At 35.6% G+C, this 23227-nt stretch overlaps 2 protein-coding genes across 10 annotated transcripts in view; both read left to right on the forward strand.

The window, feature by feature from the left end:
* Positions 1-1694, forward strand: part of LOC131162219 (putative pentatricopeptide repeat-containing protein At5g43820) — a 39671-nt gene extending 37977 nt beyond the window's left edge. For 2 of the 7 annotated variants that reach the window (XM_058118476.1, XM_058118475.1), the window contains 3 exons: positions 76-193; positions 946-1086; positions 1192-1694. The gene's annotated coding sequence lies outside the window, so the exon portion shown is untranslated. Of the gene's footprint in view, positions 1-63; positions 194-945 lie in introns of all 7 variants that reach the window. The other 5 variants (XM_058118474.1, XM_058118478.1, XM_058118477.1 and 2 more) reach the window with 4 other exon arrangements.
* A 2902-nt stretch (positions 1695-4596) lies between these two features.
* LOC131162221 (uncharacterized) lies at positions 4597-22844 on the forward strand. Of its 3 annotated transcripts, none has more exons than XM_058118483.1 (14): positions 4597-5092; positions 10143-11238; positions 14936-15151; positions 15255-15481; positions 16428-16502; positions 17574-17645; positions 17734-17832; positions 18348-18419; positions 18501-18615; positions 20130-20198; positions 20385-20423; positions 20547-20712; positions 20837-20921; positions 21916-22844. In XM_058118483.1, the coding sequence occupies exons 1-14, from the start codon at positions 4946-4948 to the stop codon at positions 22546-22548; spliced, it is 3111 nt and encodes a 1036-aa protein (XP_057974466.1). In that variant the 5' UTR covers positions 4597-4945; the 3' UTR covers positions 22549-22844. The 3 variants fall into 3 exon arrangements, with proteins under 3 accessions (XP_057974466.1, XP_057974464.1, XP_057974465.1); XM_058118482.1 differs by having other exon boundaries at positions 4680-5092; positions 20532-20712; XM_058118481.1 differs by having other exon boundaries at positions 20385-20712.
* Positions 22845-23227: the final 383 nt, after the last annotated feature.

The following is a 23227-nucleotide window of genomic DNA, read 5'->3' on the forward strand; positions in this document are numbered from 1 at the left end:
TTTCCATTGACTTGACGTGGCAGTGGCAGGGTTATGCTAAATGTCTAATTTAGAAGGATTTAGTTGAAATTGCAGACACTAAAAAAGCATGCCCCAGAAGAAAACAGTAGACAAGGAAGATGAGAACGGACCGTGCATACTGCTTGGAGGATAAAAGAGCTTTATGCCCATTGCAAGTGGTATTTGTTTCTAGGTACTGTGAGAGTAGAGCTGCTGGAATTAATATATCCCCGGTTAGAGTGGGTTGGGAACTTTCTATTAGAAGTAATGGACCTCAAAAATACCTTCAAACAATTCAGGAAGTGATGCTTCATGCTAACTTAAAAAGTTAGAAATCAAGATCTGTTTTCATAAATATCTTGCTTGAATTGCAGAGGATCATCTAACACCTATTTGGCAATTATTCAGTAAAATGTTGCAGAAGAAGTCTCTAAACTAGGGGAAATTACTAGATTTGACCACTTATTTGGAAGTAAAATGAATGAATGATTTCTAAGTGATAGATGAAGTTTTTAGTTGTGGAAAACAGTTTTCATTTCCAAATTTTTAAGGAATTACAAAAATGCCATCTTATTTTTCAGTTTCTAAACAGAGTTTGGAATACAATATGTGTGAAATTTTTTTAATTATTTAGAAAATGAAAATGAAAAAATGAAAATTGTTTTTTAGAACTAAAGAGGCTCTTATTTTTCTTCATCTGCTCTCTCTCTCTCTCTCTCTCTCTGGAATGGGGAACGGTGGTTGTGTTGTAGGTTAGACCTGAATTCTTTATGCGAGACTTATTAAATCTTTTTTTTAAAAATAAATTTGATATTATTTGAAACATTTTTTTTCCCAATGAGTGGCTTACATTTGTTTAATTGGAAGAGAAAATCTGCATTTAATGTGTGATGTTCTGAAACATTTTTAGCTTCTTGACACGTAAGTGGACTGGATGTTTTACAGGAGCCCTGGCTGCTGGCAATAGCGTTGGCACTTCTCATCCTGAAGGCATTTTTGTGTTCTGGTAAAAAAAAGGGCTTTCAAGTTTCAAGAGACTTTTTATGTATTACACATTTCTTAAGCTGGAAAAGCTCATCATAAAAGGTGCTTCAATCATCCGTACACAAGATTGTTTACATCTCTCTCTCCATATCGTGGAGGGCTTCTGGCTATTGACGAAATCCATTTTGTTGCATTTTTAAATCATAGGTGATTTGTATCATTGGCAACACATACGATCTATGATGAATGTGTATATCATTTACGAAATAAGCTAGGAGTGCCACGATTTTAACTTTCACACTTCAGTGTTGATGCCCTTTGACATCTACCGAGGAACTCTTCCCAAACGTGAACTTGGAGACTGAATAAAGAATAGAAGCCTTCATTCTTTGAATTTGGAGACTGAAGCTTCTCGATTGATGGGATTCGAACTGTACTGCCTGAACATGCATGCACTGTTAACAGGTAATGCATAGTTTTCAATTTGAGTATGAGTTGAGCTGGCTGCGAGTTAATCTCGTTCAACAACCACATGCTGAGCACAATTTTGTTTGGTTCCAATCGAGTTATTTGAGTAACTTGATGAGTCAAGTTCGAATTGTCCATTACTAATGAATTTAATCAAGTTTTTGTACTTTTATTATTTTTGTTAGTGATGGCGTATATAACACATTTTATATTATTATATAATCAAATTAAGTTTGATCTTAGTGGAGCCTCAGTTTTAAAAATTGATGGTTGAGTCAAGCTTGAAACAATTTTAAGGCTGATCAAGACTGAGCCAAGTTTTGAACCAAAAAATTTTCAATTAAGTGAACCCGAGAATATATGTCAATTTTACTTGACTCTGATTAGTCGTATATATAATTCAGTGCAGTGGTGTTTCGGAATATGAATTTTAAGTTTTATATTTAAATTTGTGTATATTTAAAAGAAATTATATATAATCTTATATAATATTTTGTTTAAATGAACATAAATTCAAATCCTGGAAGAGTCAGCAGTATTGATATCTTGGATTGTATGTGCCAGTGTTGGGAATGATTGGCACACAGAAAATACCTATTGTTTTTGTTGCTAAGCTTTGGTGGGTTGTAGTGGGGTTCTGGTACTTGAGTCGTACTATGCAATGTGGGCCTCTAATGATATGGGCCCACGTGGGCCAGCGGCCTGCATCCTTCAGCATTTTCTTTTTGGTAGGGTTCTTGCTGTAACATGCTGGTTCTTCTAGGGTGTTTTTGTGGGTCACCATAACTCATTTAATTAATGCCTCCAATGAGCTATATGTTGCTTTTATACAGAGTTGGTTGCTCCTAATGGCCTAATCCCTTTGCAAGGCTTTGTTATTTTGCTTTTTTTATTTTCGATTTATATATATATTTTGGGTCCAAAGTTTAATCTTTGCTCTCAAATTTTGTAGCACAATTTGCAAAAGCAGACTAATTTCTAGGAGCTATTATTATTATTATTATTATTATTTTTTTTTTCAGCCATTCAAAAAATAGAATAAATTATTTAGGGGAGTGCTTGGCTACAGTGGAGGCTTCATTGAATAATTTCTAAAATTGGGTTATAGAGTTTTGTTTTTGTTCTACTTGACGAAATAAAGATATTTATATATTTGATTTAAGATCTAATTTTACAATTTCATTGCCCGTGCTAATTAAAATTGACAAGAGATAGGGGTCCATTTTTCACGTGAAAGTCAATTTTGAAGTTTAAATTTTTATTGAGTAAATGTTAGATTTTGTAGAAGTTGAGGTCCTTAACTAAGGATATTAGATGACTTTGAAATAGTTTCGACAAGTTAAAATGTTTCATATCTTTATGGAACTGATTATGCTCAAAGCTTTGAATTTGGGAGTATTTTTTTTCTCTTTCTAAATTGACAAGTTATTACTAGATTATTTAGGATGTATATATTAGTTTATTTTTATCTCAAGATATAAAATGTGGTTTTAAAGAAATGAAGAGTAACATACATTCACCTCTCTAGGGTTTATTGAAAAAATATAAATTTCTTTTAATATTTAAATAAAGGACTATACTTTCTTTATGTTTTAATAACTAAAGATGTGTATTTCACTACTAACCCAAAATAATATTTATTTTAATTATGATTTTGATCCTCGAAGAGTGAAGTTCCAATGATAGAAAATCTACATATTATCATTACATGAGTTTGATTAATGTTAAAGTGGTCATGTAAAAAATGAATATGTGGAGAAAAGTATCCTAATTTTTCAAAATAGAGAAAATACGATAGTTGTGAAAAGATGTATTGTTATTTGATCTTGTGCTTGTTTTTTTAATTTAAAGTTAAATTTTGAAAAAAGATAATAAAATTGACTTGAATGTATCTTAGGAAATATTTGAATAGATAAAGATGGAGACATTTTTGTTGGAGATCTTGAAATTGAATCTTAGAAGCGGTGGAAATGAATATAAGATTGAAGTAGAATTACTTTTCATTATTAATTTAAATTTAGTATTTTCAAAATAAGGTTTCATGGTATATGTTGTTTGCAAATGATATTGTATTGATGGAATTATGGAATGAAGTTTTGGAATTTAGAGGCTTTAGGGTAAGTAGAAATAAGACACAATATATAAAATGTAATTTTAGTTATGGTAGGAGGATTTAAAGACAAAGTTAAACGTGATGATGAATAAATAAATAGTACTTATAAAATTTCAATACCTTTAATCTATTATGCAAGTTGAAGGAAAAATTGAAGATAATGTAGTGCATAAAGTTAAACTAGGTTGAGTAAAATTAAGAAGTGTTTCAAATGTGCTTTGTGGTTGTAAAATACCCTTAAAATTAAAAGGAAAGTTTTATAGGATGATTATAAGATAAGCTATGCTATATGAATTACAATGTAGAGTTATGAAAATATATAATATCGAAAAAGTAAAAGTTGTAAATAAGAAATGATTAGATGGATGAGTAATATAATACAGAAAGATAGATTATGGAATAAACATATTCGCAGTAAATTAGGTGTAACTCTTATAGAAGATAAGATAAAGAATGAATGATTTGGATAGTTTGGGTACTTACAACGTTCGTAAGTCACATAGTGTGCTAGTGAAAAAGAATGAATTAGTTAATGTAGGGGTAGTAGAAGTAGTATGGGTGACCTAAAATTACTTAAAATGATATAGTAAGTAAAGATTTTAATAATCTTGAATTTATCAAAAGATTATCCATGATCACATAAATTGACGAAAAATGATTCATGTAACCTACCCCACCTAACGAGGCTTAATACTTGATTTTGTTTTTGTTGTTATTATTCATCTTTAACCGAACAAAAAAATTGACTTATGTTTAAACAAAGAAAAAGGAGATGGTGAATGAGGATTTAATATTCCTGAATCTATTAAAATAAATGATATATAATTACATAAATTGGTGAAAAAAGATTTATATAGTTCACCACATCTGGTGAGACTTAAGACTTCATTTTGTTGTTATTGCTGTTATGTTTTTTTTTTTTTCTAAAAAATAGAGCTTGAGCAATGGGTCACACATTTCTGACCCGGAACCGGAACAGGATCCGGACCGGGCCTTTTAACCTTTCAGCTATGAGCTGTCCGACACTGCCTGCAAATCTCTTTTAAAGTTTTGTAATTTTACGACAGTGTCTGGGTAATTCCATAAATTCTGATAAAAGAGATGCAACTCCCATAATTATTTCTCCCTCTTTGCAGTCGCCGTTTCCTCTCGATTGGTCGACAAAAGAAGAAGACAGGGTCTGTTCTCTTTCGCCTCCGCGCTCCAAATCTCCTAACTCTCAGAAAACTTCGATCTCTTGCCTTATTGATTCCGAAGGCACTTCGGATTCTTATTTTTTCTTTCTGATTCTTTCGCTTTGGGGTTTTATTATGAAACGGTTCCTGCGTTCCCGGATTTGATTTCGCGTCTTGATCTGAGTGTTACTTCGAATTTTGTCAAATGGCGGGGCAAAATCAAGCGGGCGGTATGGATCAGTTCGATGCGTTCTTTCAGAGGGCAGATTTGGATAAGGACGGCAGAATCAGTGGGGCTGAAGCTGTTGCTTTCTTCCAGGGATCCAATCTGCCAAAACACGTCCTTGCGCAGGTTAGTATTCTCTTCTTTTAATCCTTTCTCTGTGTGTGTGTGTGTGTGTGTGTAAAGACATGCTTGCTATGGATCAAACTGTTAGCTTTTTTAAGTTTTACCTCTACCTGAATTCTTTATTGTTTTTGTGTTTATTTGCTTACTGTGATATTCAATGGTGTTCCTCTATATAATTTGCCTCGCGTTGTTGAAAATTAGAATCTGTATTGCGCTAAGCTGTACTCGTTAAAATATGCTGCAGTAAGCACCTGGTTAGATTGGGTCATTTGGGTAAAAAGGAAAAAAAGAAAAGAAATCACGCTGTCTCCTTCCAAACCACTCGATTAGACTGCACTTTATGAAATAACTGGGGAGATTAGGAGAGAAAGGGCAAGATATGAAATGCCTTATGACCCCGAATCTCTGTGAAAGCGGAGATGTTTAGAGAGAATAGACACACATCAAAATAAAATCCTTCACTACCCCCTTTTTGTTAAGTTATCTGAACAACATAGGAGTTATCATTATCCTTTCTGTTTGTTTCGTTTTAGTTATCCAACCAAATGGGAGAAATGCCTGCCCTTTCTTTTCTTTCAATCTTTTTTAAAGGTAATGAAAGTAGAATTCATTTGTAAATGAAATGAATTCTTAGGGGGTTCATTTTCAATTGAATTTATGTCATAAGCTGTGGAATTCAAATGGGTTCTTTCATTTGAAATGTGTTTTGCAAAAATATCTTTTAATCTCCAATTTGTCGATTGCATTTCATTTTGCAAATCCTTGGTTTTGTAATTAGAGGACTCAACCCCATAATTTGTTAGTAAAGATTTCTTTTCTATAATTTGCTATGCTTCCCAACGGAGAAAATCATTGATTTGCAAATGAATTTCCACAAGCTTTACATAATTCATTTATTTTAAACAGAATCTTTTTCTCCTCATTGAAAGAAACCCATGACCGTCTTTTCATTTTCTTATACCCATCCGTAGTGTAAGGCTTTATTTGGTTAGGGGAAAATATTTTTCATGTCAAAATATTATACTTCTCTACTATTTTTTTTTGGGTTGGATGGAGTAAGCATTTATTTATTTATTTATTAATTGACCTAGTACAATGATGGTGTTTCAAAACTAACTAGTATCTTAATTGTAAAGCGAAGCAACACATGAATGATGGAGTCATTTGAAGAAACCACATTAATTTACCAAAAAAAAAAAAAAAAGAACAGAAAGGCAAAGCCCACATCAATTTGTTGCTCCTAAAGCCTCATGTGCATTCACATCTTATCTAGAAAAATATCTTCAAACCCTAACAAAGAGAGATATCCAATTGTCTTAATCCCTATTTTGTTGCTGAGAAAACTAACCCTATATTTCAGAGCTTGGAGTTCATACCTTGGATTTGTATTTGTGAGGATTTGGAAAAATACAGTGCAAAATTTTACCAAATTTCAATTAAATCCACATAAATTCAAATCCAATACCAAAATTTGTGTTTCCAAACATAACAACAACAATAACAATTGCGGGCAAATTCCACTAGGTGAGGTCGAATACATGAATCATTTTCCACCAATTTACACAATCGTGGGCAATTTCTTCCAATATATTGAGAGCAAATAAATCTTTATTCACTATCTCATTTTAAGTTATTTTAGGTCAACCCTACACCTTCTAGTACCACTAACAGAATGAGCTTACTCTTCCTCATCAGTGCATGACTTGGCCTATGTTTTACGTGTCCAAACCATCTTTGCCCCCACACCCTTATCTTATCTTTTGCAGGTGCTATTCCTAACTCACAAGGATTAGGTTCATTCCTTAATTGAACTTTTAATTTTTTATACCACTCATCTGCCATAAATTATTTTTGGATATGTTGTTTCTTGGTTGCCTAACACTTTGATCTATATGGCATAGCTCGTATTATATCTGTTCTATGGAACTTTCCTTTTAATTTTAAGGATATTCAATGATCACACAACATGCCCAAAGCGCTTTTCCATTATACCCAACTTGCTTTAATTTTGTGTATGACATCTTCTTTGATTTCTCTTTCAATATGAATAATAGATCCAATGTATCAAAATATACTAGTGCTATTAATTAATTGACCATCAAGTTTAATCTTTTCATTAATATTTCTCCTATCATGACTGAAATTACATTTCATTTATTTTATCTTATTTCTACTTATTCTAAAACTTCTAAATTCTAAAGGTTCTCTCCACTATTCTAACTTAGATTTTGCTACACCCCTAACTTTATCAGTCAAGAGAATATCATTTGCAAACAAGATACACCTTGTAACCTCATTTTGGATACTCTTGTTAAGTTCATCCATCACTAATGCAAAAGGATTAGGGCTTAAAGCTGATTCTTGGTGAAGGCCTATCCAGATTGGAAATTCCATAGACTCTCCATGTGTAATCCTAATGCTAGTCATTACTGTATCGTACACGTCCTAATGACATTGATATACCTATTGCATAATCCTTTTTTTTCTTGGACCCGGAATTTACCGAGATGCCCTATCATATGCTTTCTTTAAGTTAATGAAAACCATCTACAAGTCCTTATTTTTTTTGTTGAACTTTCTCACTTATCTTTTTAAAAGATATGTAGCTTTTGTAGTTGATCTTCCTGACATAAAACCATACTAATTTTCTAAGACCCGCATTTTTTACCTTGGTCGTTGTTCAGTTACTCTTTCCCACAGTTTCATGTATGACACTCATAAGTTTGATTCTACAATAGTTATTACAATTTTGTGTATCTCCTTGATTAAAGTGTTTTTCCTCCATTCATTTGGTATTTTATTACTTTTTATAATTGTGTTAAATAAGTTTAGATAACCATATAATTCTGTTATCACCGAGGCATTTCCAAGCTTCAATTGCAATGTCATTTGTTCCTAGTTTTTCCATTTTTCATCTTTTTTAATGCATAATTAATTTCATGAACTCTAATTTCGCAAATAAATATCAATTTTAGCCTTTATCTCATTTATCAATTCTAAGTTTAAGTCTTTTACTTGGTTTTCATTAAATAGATTATTAGAGTAACTTTGCAATCTTTTTATTTTTTTATTATTTATTTATATTTTAATTTTTTTTGTGCCTTCTTCTTTAACCAAGACACTATCATACTCATTTTTATATGTTTTACTTTACCTAAGTCCTTGATTTTATAATTCTATTGCCTACTCTTTTAACATTTGCAACACTACCTTTTAGGTCGTTGTCTACAATCATTCCCACCTCATTCTTATGTTTTTCTTTTACCAAAGTTTAAATTCCTATTTTTTTTTTTAATTTCTCTAGCTTCCTCCCCTACCCACTTAGTTTTTTGAAGCCAATTGTGTTAGTTTTTCTTCTATCGTTGTGTCAAATATCTCCAAGCTTTTATGTGTCCCTAAATTTCAAGTTTCTATCTTATGTTACTTGAACTAACTTCATTACTCGCCCACATCCAGAATGATATAGGAACCCTTGCATATTTACATTGTCGCTTGGTGCTTTGCTTTGGGGCAATGATCTAGCCCACTCTTGGCCACTTTTTTCATTATGCCCATGGTGTGTAAGTGCAATCTGTCACTCGTAGGGAACACCCCAATGAATAAGCAATTGATAGCATAGAGATTTGACAAGTTGTACACTATCTATCAGCTAACTAATGCAAAAATTTACCCATCCATGTCCATAATGATGCGGGAATCCTTGCGTATTTGACACTACACCCGGATGCGGACACGGCTTGTTGCTTAAGGGCAACGATCTAGCCACCCTTGGCCACTTTACACTACGTCTATGTGGTATAAGTGCAACACATCATTTTTAGGAGAAGCCTCAATGAACAACCAATTCATATCATAGAGATTTGAGAAATTTTATGCTGCTGGTTAGTTGCCTAATGCAACCCTCCTCCTTTACTTGGGCTTGGGGCTGGCTTTGTGTGAAAAAATTTATGACATTGAGTGCTTCGCAAACGGAATTTATGCTCCCAAACACAGTCTGAGGAAAAATAGAAGCAAATGGATATTGCAGAGCGCTATCCCACCACAGATAAATTTGAAACTCAGATTTGTCAAAAAAAGAGGTGGCATGATCGTGATCGACACCAAGAAGAAGACTAGAAGAAGTGAGAGCTGGAATCAAGTCTCAGTGAAGTGAGATTTTATTTTATTTTTTAAAAAAAAAATCAGCAAGGAGGCTGTCTCTGTGTGTGTGTGTATGTGTATGTGTGTGTGGAGTGCTTGAAGTACTGTTTGCATAATGGGTTTTGAAGCTCAAGCACTACTTTTTGAATTTCCCAGTTTGTTACTGCAGTTAGTTGTCATCTACATCAGAATTAAATAATTCTGTTTAAAAATTATTTTCCTTTTATGTAGACTACCAAACAACAAAAAAGAGGACATACATTTTCCAGAAGACTATTCTCGCCTACCAAATGGTGCCTAAATTCGGATTTGAGATGGTGAAATATATCTATTTTCTAAATGCTCCCATAAGGTGGAAAAAATGGAAAGGAAAATGCTGCCACGGTTTCTACGAGCATTTTTTGTATATTGTGTAATATTAAGTCATTAATGGTGCACATAGGCACCATCTTTGGGACAGGGTGTGGTATTTGGCTTCTCTTTGGGCTCATAGTGCAGGCTGTTTTAAGGGCTGCTGCTGTCAGGGGGTTAGCCGAGACTATGTGGTCTTATTAAGTTGATGTTATTTCTTTCCTATGTTTTCTTGAGGATCAACTTCTTGTTCTCCTTCACTCTATCTGTTTCTCCTTGCTATGTTAAATAAAGCTTCTTTGTATACAAACTACTTCTTGTTTTGTTGTTCTTCTTCACACACATGCTCAAATCTAAGTTGATGTGTCGTTACTCATCAGCTATTATATAATAATACTATGTAATGTGCCATGTCTAGTGTTAAAATGAATTTGACAATGAACTGGAGGTCATTTGCTTTTTAAATCATTGTCAAGAATAATGAAATGTATTAGTCCAAACTTTTGTTCCGGTTTGGTGCTTTTTCACTGAGCACATCCCAACTTTTTGTATTTGACTGCAGATATGGATGCATGCTGATCAAGGACGTACTGGTTTCCTTGGCCGAGCAGAATTTTATAATGCTCTTAAACTTGTTACTGTTGCTCAGAGCAAGCGAGAACTAACGCCAGATATTGTGAAGGCAGCATTATATGGTCCAGCCGCAGCTAAAATTCCTGCACCACAAATAAATCTTGCAGCTATACCCACACATCAATTAAATTCAGCAGCCGCAGCTCCTGTCCCACAAATGGGTGCCAGTGTACCAACATCGTCTCAAAATCTTGCCTTCAGAGGGCAAGCTGTACCAAATGCAAGTATAAACCAGCAATATTTTCCTCCTCAGCAACCCCAGTTAACAAGACCACCTCAGCCCATGTCTGTTGGTACTGCTTCACGTCCCCCACAGGGTATTTCAGGTTCAGAACGTAATAGGGGAGGTGGTTTCTTGAGCCCTAGTGCGCCAAACTCAAATATTTCAAATGATTGGTTGGGTGGAAGAACTGGGGGTGCTCCTGTGGGGGCTACAACCCCCAACAGAGGGATTACTCCATCGGCATTCTCAGGTGCCTCAACACCACAAAATCTAGTTACAACATCCTCCCAGCCAGCAGTTAAGGATTCTAAGCCACCTATTGCTTCTGGAAATGGTTTTGCTTCTGACCCATTTTTTGGAGGTGATGTATTTTCTGCAAAACCATCTTCTATGGTAAAGCAAGATTCTCCTACTCCTAGTTATTCTGCTAGCAGTGTACCAGTTTCATCATCCATTGTTCCAGTTTCTAGCGGGGCCCAACCTCCAGTTAAGCATGCCTCGCTTGATTCATTGAGTGCTTTCACGATGCAACCTTCAAGTGGTCAGCCTCAGCGCACTCAGTCATTGGGGAGCCCAAACCAACAGGTTTTCTCTCAAAGTTCATCCTCACTTGCATCATCCAATATCTCAGTGGGTATTGAAAATTCCGCTCCCAGTCAGTCCCAGCCAGCATGGCCAAAGATGACATTATCTGATATCCAAAAGTACACGAAAGTGTTTGTAGAAGTAGACACTGATAGAGATGGGAGAATCACTGGGGAACAGGCGCGTAGTCTATTCTTAAGTTGGAGATTGCCAAGAGGTAGAGATCCTTGAATTTTGAGATTTGGATACTATTAGAATTTAAGCATTTTATGCTCATTTTTTAATATGTTTGAAGAGTTTGGGCACCACATGTTCCACCGTATATTTTCAAGCTTGATAATCATATTATTATTTTCTTCTTGATACTTATTGAGGTCGAAACAATTGGCTATTTTACCTTTTTTTTTGGGGGGTGGGGTGGGGTGGGGAGGGTTGGGATGTTGGGCAATAACATTAAGAGAAACAACAACATCATATAATGCCAAGGAATTACACTCCTCTATTAACATTCTAAGCAATCTTCTGGCATTATCTTTAGGCTTTTGTTCCATGTTTATTGATACTCCTTTTGGGATGCGGCCATGCATGCATGGTGCTTAGTATCTTTTCACATGGTTGGTCCAACTCCGAAGCTTAAATAGAGGGTTGCAGAAGGTAGACAGCTAGTAGACCACAAATATTTGGAACAGATTTGAAGTCCTCTTGGCTCTTTCGAGGATGACAAGCAAGGAAGAAAAAGCTTGAGTGGAATCAAATGAATACTAGCAGTTCTAGTGGAAAATTAATAAACAACCTTAGGAATACGGTCATCAAACAAGAATATAACTTCTTGATTTCTTGCAATAGTGTGCTGACCTTGTTTTCAGAACCTCCATGAAAAGGAGGGTTGCATTAAGTCAATGGGGGCCAAATCAGATATAAAAATTTTTGATTGCATGATAATGACTAATTGGTGCAGCAATTTTGCCTTTTGATAGTGTTTTATGGAGTTTTTTTTTTTTTTTTTTCAATAATATTAAAATTTGTAATGTGATTTCTAGAATCTCATTTACCTTTCTGAGCACACATGGAGGTGCATCGCTGGATTGCATTAAGTCAGTGGATATCATATTAGATGTAAAGATTTGGAATCTCTGGTGATTGATATATGGATTCTTGACAAGAAATTGTCTGCATGCTATGTCATTTGGTTGCAGTTTTTTGTGTGGATAACCTAGTTGGGGCCATGAGATACATGCAATGATCACCTAAATGTACTTGCTTCTGCGCTATAGTTTCTTAATTGAATTGCTTTATGAAGCCAGAATGATTTATTGTGAGGGAGGTGAAACTACAATGGCAGCTTAGGTTTTTTCCTTGCTTGTATTAGAGCATGATGTTATCATCAAAGGCCTCATTTGATAAAGTTGGCCAGATGACTATAGATAGGATGAGATGTATAACAAGGTGTGTTACCCTAAGATAATATAATGTGGGATATGTCTATGACATGCTTTTTTCATACGAGATAACAAATGGGATAAATATATGACCCTATCCTGTGTTCGGTACAACCAATGTTTTGAAAACCGGACCAGGAACTGGACCACTGTCTGGTCCAGTTTGAACGTAAATATAATTAAACATTTAACTTGGATAAACCTGGGAACTTAGTTGACCAGGAAGAATCGGACCAAACTGGGGTTACTCTGTTTTTAGGGGGGTGGGGTGGGAGGATAAAGGTCATGAGAGAGAGAGCAAGCGAGAGAGAGAGAGAGAGTGAGAGAGAGAGAGAGAGAGAGAGGGATGGTAAAGTGAGTCATTGAACGATAGGGAGACTGTAGATCGTTGAACGATAGGGAGATGGTAGAGCTATCCTCTTTGCCAGTCTTGTTGAATAACTGTCGTTTTTCTTTAGAGTAGGATAGTTGGCCTTGGTCTTTGGATCCTTCAAGGGTTTACTCTTGCAAACATTTTTGTGATTTTCTGAATAGGTCATAATTCATTTTTTGCTCTCTATGGATCCATTTGGAAGGCGAAAGCCCCCATTAGAATCAAGGGTTTTATTTGGTTGGTTGCGCTTGATAAAATTAATACCAATAACTCGCTGCAGGTTAGGAGACCTTTGAAGGCTCTATCCCTAGATGTCTGTGTTCTTTGCTTTAATTGTTTAGAATCTACATCACTTTTGTTCATTCATTGTTATATGCTTGGAGTGTTTGGAATAAGCTATTTGGTATTTTGGCGAATGTTGGGTGAGCTCAGAGGCAGTGGAGGACTTTTTTGCAACTTTTTTTTTTTGTTGGTTTTGGCAGGAAAAAGGAAAGGGCAGCACTCTGGAAATGTGTTTTTTTTTGCTGTCTTTTGGGGGTTGTTGATAGAGCGTAACGCGTGTATTTCTTAAGAAGTCATCTCATTTGCTGGTTTTGGAAAAGATATATTATTTGGCAAATTTGGTGTGTGGAGCGGGGAAATTTTAAGGGGGTGAGCTTTTATGATATTCAGCACAATTGGTGTTATGTATTGGATCATTAGTTTGTGCTGGTTTTTTTTAATTAGTTTTCAGTTTTTTTCTTTATTTTTTATCTAGATTTTCCAGAATCTGTTAAGGGGTTGTCTTATTTTCCTGTCTATATATTCTTAATCTATTAATGAAATTCTTCTTTTATTATCAAAAAAAAAATTTACAGAGAAACTGATGTTGCTCTGATGGCGGATCAAGGTAATGAGAGCAAGTGAAGTAGTGAACAATTACCTCCAGAGAGGGAGAGAGAGAGAGAGAGAGAGAGAGGGAGAGATTACAAATTTACAGAGAACCTGATGTTTTTTCCAATGCATGAACCAGTCCGGTGGTGGGGATGGTGAGGTTGCGTGGAGAGAAGAGATATGGAAGATGGAATAGCAGAAGAGAACCCCATAAATTTTCAATTTCTTCTTTCTGACTGCACGGCAGTTTGCATTGGGGATTTCTTCTGGCAGTGTGGCTGATTTCTTGTGCAGCAGAGAGTATTGGGGTTTGGTATAATCTAATTATTAAAATGCCATTATGTGAAGGGTTGAAAAGGGAAAAAATGTGTAAAATAAAAGTGGGAGCAGTAAGTATTGAACCTGCAATTTCTCCAAGTACAAAAGAGCAATAGTACCACTGACAATTTTGAAAAAGGTGATTTGAACTTTATCTATAACCATTATATTTTAAATTTTAAAAAATAAAATAAAACTGGTCTGACCGGTGGTCTAATCGGTTGAACTAGAAAAACTGGGAACTGAACAGCCTTCATGTTTGCTCTCCAATCTAGTTTTAAAAATGAGGTTACAACTGAAAAAACAACAAATTTATTCCTCGTGCATGTGATAAAAGAGTGGGGCCGGGATATCTTGTAATTATGTAGACACACTTATTCTCCCTTCCCTCATCTCATCCTGAGATACCACCTCTGGGATGATTTTATCCCATGTAATGGGATATCATGCAACTAACATGGAATGAGAAGAGTTAGATTATTATCCCATCCCACTTGTCATCGTGTTAAAAAAATGGGGCCAAACTGCCAAAGTCCAAATTGTGTTATCAAATAGTGCTGTCAAATTGCATTTATCAACTTGTGCTCGGTATATATATAAATATTTATTTATTTATATTTTTCAGTAAATAGATCTTGTTAAAGGGCATCATGGGGATGCCACCCAAGTACAACAAACATAAAAGATCATCCACACTGCAGGGTGTCACAAAAATAAAGAATTACAGGAGGATTATTCAAAAACTATCATCCTTAGTATACTTTGTGGATTGCTTTGAGTGCTGAAGCATTGGAAACCCTCATGTTCCTTTGACAGACGCATGCACACGCTCATATAAATTAGTTTTTGGACACATTTATTCTGTAGCTGATTACTTCACGTTCATTAATTGTCTGTATTTGCCTTGTCAGAGGTCTTGAAGCAGGTTTGGGACTTGTCTGATCATGATAATGATAGCATGCTTTCTTTGAGGGAGTTCTGCATTGCTCTCTATCTAATGGAGCGATATAGAGAAGGACATCCTCTTCCGCCTGTGCTTCCTAATAATATTTTGTATGATGAGACGTTGTTACGTATGACAGGCGAACCCAAAACTTCATATGGAAATGCAACCTGGGGAACTCCTGGTCTGAGTTTGAATTGCTTTTTTAGTCGTTCGGATCTCTTCACTGATTTCCCTTTTCCACCAATATTTTCCTGATCAATCTTATGTTTTTTCTTTCTGATTAGGTTTGAGACCACAACAAGGGATGCCTGCTACTCGACCAGTGACATCTACAGCTGGTCTGAGGCCACCAGTGCAGGTATCCACATCCCAGGCTGATAGTCTGATGCAACCTTATCAACAAAATTCAAGAGGTCCAGTGTTGGAGAGCCCCCTCATGAACCAGATGAGTAATAGTGAGCAGAACTCCCAAAGTGGGAAGTTTCGAGAGGCAACAGATACAGACACAAAGGCATAATAATTCTCTTTTGTATTCATTATCAATATCTTGTTTCTTGCTTAGAACTTTCTTGATTATAACAGTGTCTCCCTTTGCCTGGAAAAAAAGAAAAAGAATACCCTATGTTCATTGGGGTTGAATTTGCTAATGATGCTTGCTGAATTGATCGTATTGCAAAGTGCAAACTCTATTGGGTTGTATGGTAGATGAACATAGTGGCATGGAAGCTGTTGCTCTTTTATTGTTCAATTTAATTTTGCAATAGCCGTAAACTTCTGGCTCTATTGTCTTCAATGTGAACATAAAGTTGTTCACAAAGACTGTTAAGTGACTTTATTGAACCTTTTTAGAAATTCCCTACTGGTTTTTCTTCTGAGCCATTATGACATCTCACACATCACTTTTTAAACCTAACTTGCTTCGAAGTAGCTAAGAAACCGTTTATTGCATTTTAGATTTTTCATTTATTTATTGGTCATATAGGCGTAGGACAATCTACAATTTTGGTTCTTGGTTTGAGCACCTTTTATGCTGCATGCAGGGTAAGATGTAATCTCTTAAGAGATCAATGCAGCAGTTCATATGCAGTTTTGAGCAAGGAGATGGAAAAATTGCTAAAAAAAAAATTGTGCCTGAAGGATTTGCCTTTTGATCAGACCATCATGGTCAACTCAATCAAATCAATTGTCTACCAAAAGACAATGGCTCATGCTGAACTCATGGCTATTGTTTTTTTCTTCTTTACTAATTTTCTCATCTCCGTTTTACAAACTTGATGAGATTTAGATGAATTCCTAATTTTCAGTTTATATGATTGCTGAATTTTTAAAAATTACTTTAGAATGATTTTTGAACTTACTTCTATTTTCCTATTATTTTTTCTTACATTTGTTAATATATAATATAACTCTATTTATCCTGAGCAATTTACTGAAAATATGGCCTTAATTTTTTGAAGGTTGAAAGAACAGAGAATGTGATTCTGGATTCCAAAGAGAAGATTGAGCTCTACCGCATAAAAATGCAGGAACTTGTGAGTCATTTCTATCTATTTTTTTGCTTTTAAGTCTTTGGGTTTATAAACCAGCCATGCCATCTTTGCAAGATGTTGGTTTATAAAAAACAATTTGTATGATCAGTTATCCACTAGCCTGCAATGCAGTGGTAAGTTTTTTTTGTTCATCTTCAGTGTCTTAGTGAGTCAGTAAATGTTCTAAGCTGCACAAATTCTTCTTGTCCAGGAAGGAACTCTAACATAGCCTAGCAGTGAGATTCTGTTGCTTTTCTTGTTGGGTTGATTCAGTTGTAGTGTCACACCTTAATCTAAATTCCTCCCTCCTTACACTGCATAAGTAGCACAAACTTGTTCTCAAGTTTTTGTGAATTAACAACACAAAGTCCTGAAGTGAAACATATTTTGTTGTATGTTTTTACCAATTGATTAATTTTTGAATTCTGCGATAATTGCAAACAATTCTTAAGTATATGTTGGTAGCTTGCTTATCTTATCCTGTGATCCTAGTTCAAAGGAGTGATGATTCTGTTCTCAAATTCATCAGTCTCTTGAAAGCATGTTGAGCAGCTTGGCCTACAGGGTCCTGTTGTTCATCGTGTCTGTCGCAGAATGGGGTTGCACCATTGTGTATGGCTCAGTAGAAGCACTAGTTTGGAGCTATTCAGATAGTTTTTCTGAGTTCTGGGCCCACAAAAAGAAGTTTGGTGTCAAATAATGAAATAGATGCTTGACAATCTACAGAATTTAGGGTTTTCTAGGCAGAAGTCCTTACTAAAAAGAAGGTGCAGTTTGAGTGTGCAGAATTTGATATAATAAATAGTTTATTTGGCTATTGTTACTCAATTAAGAAGTACCAGATTGTGTCTGTTGTTCGATTGGTGCATTTTTACTGAGATGGAGCTAGTGAAAATTTTTTTTGGGGCTCATAATTGAAATACTATTTTTTGGAAGCTATGTAGCTCTGCCCCTGTTTTTATTCACGCTCCTGAAGAACTAGAAACTTGCTCTTTGTTATGCATTTATTTTATCACTTTGTTCATTGTTATATATATTATATATGTATGTATGTATATAATTTTTTGCTCTCAGGTTCTTTATAAAAGCAGATGTGACAATCGACTTAATGAGATCACTGAGAGGGCGTCTGCAGATAAACGTGAGGTACCATTTAAGATGCACATATTTATTTATTTATTTATATTTTTGGTGATAGTAATTTTTTTGGCTCTATTGATGCCTATAATTTCAGGCTGAGTCGCTGGGTAAGAAATATGAGGAGAGGTACAAGCAGGTTGCAGAAATAGCCTCTAAATTGGCTATTGAAGAGGCCACATTGCGTGATATTCAGGTTTGCTCTGGCTACATTTCATGATATTCAGGCTGATATTCACATTCTGTAATCACACATAGATGTCTCTGGCTCTGTGGTTCTTACCTGAATGTCCAAACTTATTTATTTGAATGTCCATTACATTTTTCTGACATAACTCTTAGCATTTTAACCTTGCAATTGTCCTTGCTTTATAACCTTGATTCACCCTTAACTGTGCAACCAACTTTGTTCCACATTTTCAAAGAACCCCAGTCAACTTTCTCTGATTTTACTTAAAATTTCAAATTGTATTTGATTTAAATTTTCGTGAATGACTTTCAATTCTTATTGCTTCCGGATTCATGTTCCCAAGTCTGGGATGCTTTCTTGGGTACCAATTGCCAACTGAGCTATACTATTGGTGATGGCTTTATCTTGAGTGCCTGGCTTTTGGTTCTATGAGGCCTTGTTCTATGATATATTTTTGTGGCTTTTTATTTTTTTGAAAATTTTCAAATGATTTTTAGAAATTCGGTTTTGTAAATTTCTAGGGGAGGAAGATGGAGTTGCATCAAGCAATTGTCAAAATGGAACAAGGGGGCAGTGCAGATGGTATTCTTCAGGTGGGTCAAATTAATTGGCAGGGATGAGTAATAATAAATTTTATGTTAAGCTTGTTTCCAATGGGTTTATGGTTTTTGCAGGTTCGTGCGGATCGTATACAATTAGATCTTGAGGGCTTGATGAAGGCTCTAAATGAACGTTGCAAGAAACATGGATTAGATGTCAAGTCAAGTGCAATAATTGAGCTTCCCTTTGGTATTCCATCTTGTCTGTTTTGCTCTTATTGCTCCTATGTTGCTTTCAGCTCATCAACCAAGCCTCCAATTCTGGTTTCCTTTCGGTTGAATATGAGTAGAAGTTGGAACTACATAATGCTATGAGACTGGGCAGACTACAAATTCTGTATAGTTTTACATGTTGACACTTACGCTTGTTTATTTTCAGTTCTTATCATCTATAATAGTTCTTGAAGGATGTTATGGTTTTTGTGTTTTACTTTAAAGTTCATCCATTTCCTTTCCAGATTCAGACAGTTTTAGTGTATTTATACTTTCAGGATGACTACATGGCATGGTAGTGTCATTTATTATTTGCTAGAATATATGGAAGAGTAAACTGTGATTCTGTGATTGTTGGTCTATTTGTCATAGGTCATACCTGTTCATTTTTCATTTGTTTGGTTATTGCTTAAAATTTTACTCATTAGTGTTCCCCGTTTTTATTTGTCCCTGCCTCTTTTTTGCTTTTATTGTTCCTTCTCCGGCTGGGTTGCTTGTCAGTTAGAACTTGTAATGACATAGCAGAGTTGGGAGTTGGGACTTCCCTTTTTATTATCCACTATCAAAGCCTTTTTATTTTTTTTTGTGATTAGTTGCCTAGCCGACCCCACTTAGTGGGACTAAGGCTTGGTTTTGTTTTGATTAGTTACCTGTTTTGCTTCTCAAGTAAGCATTCCTGGTTGTGTTTGGTTTGCGTTGTGCCACCATCTCCATCCCCAATGGGTTTCCTATTCTAAGAATGAGACACATTCATAGGATCTCTGATGAACCCATTCCCCCATTTAGGTATGCTGGGAGTAAGAATTGTTTTTTTATGGTATACTTGTCATTTTCATTTTTGTACATAAAAGGAGGAACATACTGATCGTTTTGAATTATAATGAAAGGAAAAACTCAAAATTTTCTTTTGTTGCACAGATTTATAGGCAGTTTTGGTCAGTCTGAATCAAAGTGGAGTAATGCCCATCATTTATGGTTCATTTTCCAATACTATTATGTGGTAACGCAAAACCCAGGCACCCATGCTCCTTTTTAGTAGAATTTCTCCTTGTAATGACATGCACCATCAAATATTAGTTGTGATGATTAATTTGCATTACATTTTTGAAAGGTAATAACTAATAACTGTTGTTGACCCCAGTATTTAAAAAAACTGAACGTGAAATGGAAAGATATTATATGGATAGGTAACTTAAAATATGAGTTGATCCAATGCTGTGCAGTTTTTACACACACACAGGTAATAGTTGTATTTTCACTCTTGATAGGTAATAACTGTTATTGACCCTAGTAGTTAAAAGGATTAAATATGGCCTTATGGTTTGCCCATGAAATGCTAAAGGGGAACACGTTTTTGTAGATGGGTTAGATCTTCAATAATGCTGTGCAGTGATTTTTAATATTCACACTCATAGTTACGGTAATTATTATTTGGCTCTTCTGGTTCCATTTTTGACGTTCTGTTTTATTATGTAATTTTCTTTTGTTAAGGCTGGCAACCTGGAATTCAAGAGGGGGCAGCTGATTGGGATGAAGATTGGGACAAGTTTGAAGATGAAGGTATACTCTCAAGGAAGGAGCCATGAAAAATTTTTATTGGATCTTGAGCATCTTTTTTTTTTTTAATTTCAAATTTAGATATTGCCATCAATTTGTGGGTAATTTCTCCATAATAAATTTGAAGGAGATCCGTACAAATTATGAAATGCCTATTAGTCCTGACATGGTTTCAACTCTCAAATCCAGGATTTTCATTGGGCAAAGATCTCTCCCTTGAGTCGCAAGGTGTTATATCCTCTCCAAAACAAAAATCCTCATCTGTTTGGAAAGAAAAAGCTTCCCTAGATGGTAGCTTAACCTCCAATTCATTGTCAAATGTTGATGGTACATCAGAAAAACATTTTACAGATGACCATGTTCATAAAAGTGAATCAGCATACACCCAAAGTGAGGATGACATGGCACGAAGCCTGCCCGAGAGCCCAGCTGGAAAAACAGCACAGGAAAGTGCATCTCAAGAGTTTTCAGATATCCATTCTAGAAAGAGCGCCGAAGTGGATTCTGAAATGCACAGGTACAGTTTTTATGGCCATTTAAATTTTTTCCCACTTGTGGCCTGTCATGTTTCTGTCTTGTTTTGTTTTCTTTATTTTTTCCTGCTACCATGATAGTGCTTATGTAGTTCATTCTGGGTACAGAAATTTTGATGAACCAGGCTGGGGTACCTTTGACAATAATGATGACATGGATTCAGTGTGGGGCTTTAACCCTGTTAATACCAAGGTGACCTGATATCCTCACTTGCATTTAGTTACCTTTGAATACTTATGTTGTTGAAGTTAATGTTGCAAATGTGTTTGAGCCAAAGAAAACAAAAAAGGATTCAGTTCTTTGATTTTTAATGGAATGTCTTTAAATGTTTCGGTCATGTAGTGTCCGGTGATGTGTGTGCGCTTGCAGCTGCTGAAGTTCTAGAAATAAATATGTGGCTTCAAATGCACAAAAGAATTTTCTCCTATGGTGCAAAGTCTTATTGAGAAAACTGTGTAGCAGCATAAGTAGGGTGTTTGTTATCATTGAAAAAAAAGGCTGTACACAGTACACAAGGCTCCCACTTTGAGTGGGGTTTGGGAGAGGTGGATGTCGGCAAGCCTTACTCCCATTTTTGGAGAGGCCGCTCCCAAGTCTCAAACCTGAGACCACCCGTACCGAGGCGGAGGCACTTGCCATCGCACCAAGGCACGACCTCTTTTTTGTTATCATCAGATTAACATTTTTTTAGGTTGAACCATTGAAGAGAACAACAAAAATAATAATAACATTAAGGTCGAATAATGATGTTGATGACTTTGGTCACTGCCACTGCTCATGCTGGCGTTGGTTATTAACAATAACAACAAAGAAACTTGTCATTGTAGTAATAGATTAATAATGATAATAATTATAATAAGGTCGAATAGTGATAATGTTGCCAATGTTTACTAGCACTAGTATTGCTACTCTTTGCATGTTTTGGTTATTTGAGCCTTCCATGTCTACTTATTGTTCTTTAAAAAAGATTGTGCCTTATTCAACCTTATTATCATTATTTGTTTACAACAAGAATTATAATAAGGCCGAATAATGATGATGTTGATGTGCTGTTTTCTTTTCTACTACCAATGCATGTGTTGTTTATTTGTGCCGTGCATGCTGTTGTTGTAATTCTTTTTTTTTTTTTTATAAATTGTGCCTTATGTATGTTGGTGTTTTGCTCTTGCCAATGGTTGTATTTCAGGGGTCAGATCTCGAGAAGCATAGAGAAAATTATTTCTTTGAATCTGGTGAGATGGGCATCAACCCAATTAGAACAGAATCTCCATCAGCAGGCAACGTGTTCCAGAAAAAGAGCCCATTTACTTTTGCAGATTCTCTTCCTGGCACTCCTGTCTCCAAGTCTGGCAATTCCCCTCCAAGGTTCAGCGGGGCATCTGGAGACCACTTCTTTGACAATTTCTCGAGGTTCGATTCATTTAGCATGCAAGATGGTGGGTTTTCCCCTGATCAAAAACCTTTTGCAAGGTTTGACTCCATAAGCAGCTCCCGAGACTTCGGCCACTCGCCTGCACCAGCAACTCTCACAAGGTTCGACTCCATAAATAGCACCAGGGACTTTGGCTTCAACCCCTCTGCACGGGAGACTTTCACAAGGTTTGACTCCATAAACAGCACCAGGGACTTTGGCCTTAACCCCCCTGCACGAGAGACTTTCACAAGGTTTGACTCCATAAGCAGCTCCAGGGACTTCGGCCACAACAGAGGGTTTCCTTCCTTCGACGACTCTGATCCATTTGGCTCTAGCGGTCCATTTAAGGTTTCATCAGATGCTCAAACATCAAAGAAAAGTTCTGATAATTGGAGTTCTTTCTAGCTGGAAATTTGATCATGCTTTTCTACATTAAACCCCTTTGTACTCCCCTCTTCTTGAAGGTTTGTTTCTGTTGATATAGCGGCGATTTTTTCACGTGTTGTATAGCTGGAACAGAAGTTGAATTGTTGTAAAGATCAGTAGTGATCTTTCTGCATTCATGCCATCATATGATTTTTTTTGTTTATTTTTTCGGTGTGCTAGGATGAGCAAAGAATAAAAGTTTCCTTCTCTTTTTCGTGGGAACAGAATACTTTTTGTATTTTTTCACTTTCCTATATAGTTTGTCTTCCAAATCTTATTTTTCTTTCCCATAAGATTTGTCAATTTTTTTTCTTATTTATAATTCCAAGGCTTATACATTGCTTGTTTCCAATCTCCTTGGTGCAAGATGGGATATTTTGGAAACACATTCCATCGAGTAATTTGGTGAAAACACAGGATGTGATTAAAATTTGAGCATATATCCATGGGAGTTGTTCATAGGGAATACTTCTTTGATGGTATGTTGCAGCAGCTTGAAGCATGCATATTTTCCTGTTTTTTTTTTCCTTTATACTTGGTTTGGAACTTGGAAAATATTAGGGGAAGGGAAAAAAAATATTAGGGAATTCACGTTTTTATATTTGGTTCTTGAGGAAAGTAAGAGAAAAAATGATGAATATGTTAAATTCATGATAAA

This window comes from Malania oleifera, chromosome 8 (genome assembly GCF_029873635.1).
Source record: "Malania oleifera isolate guangnan ecotype guangnan chromosome 8, ASM2987363v1, whole genome shotgun sequence".
Classification (NCBI taxonomy): Eukaryota; Viridiplantae; Streptophyta; class Magnoliopsida; order Santalales; family Ximeniaceae; genus Malania; species Malania oleifera.

Bases quoted from the DNA above. Each gene is read 5' to 3' on its own strand.
- LOC131162221 (XM_058118481.1), top strand. From the start codon at position 4,946: ATGGCGGGGCAAAATCAAGCGGGCGGTATGGATCAGTTCGATGCGTTC. The intron at 15,152-15,254 runs GTCTGAGTTTGA...CTTTCTGATTAG, and splicing joins TGCAACCTGGGGAACTCCTG to GTTTGAGACCACAACAAGGG. The intron at 17,833-18,347 runs GTTTGCTCTGGC...GTAAATTTCTAG, and splicing joins CCACATTGCGTGATATTCAG to GGGAGGAAGATGGAGTTGCA.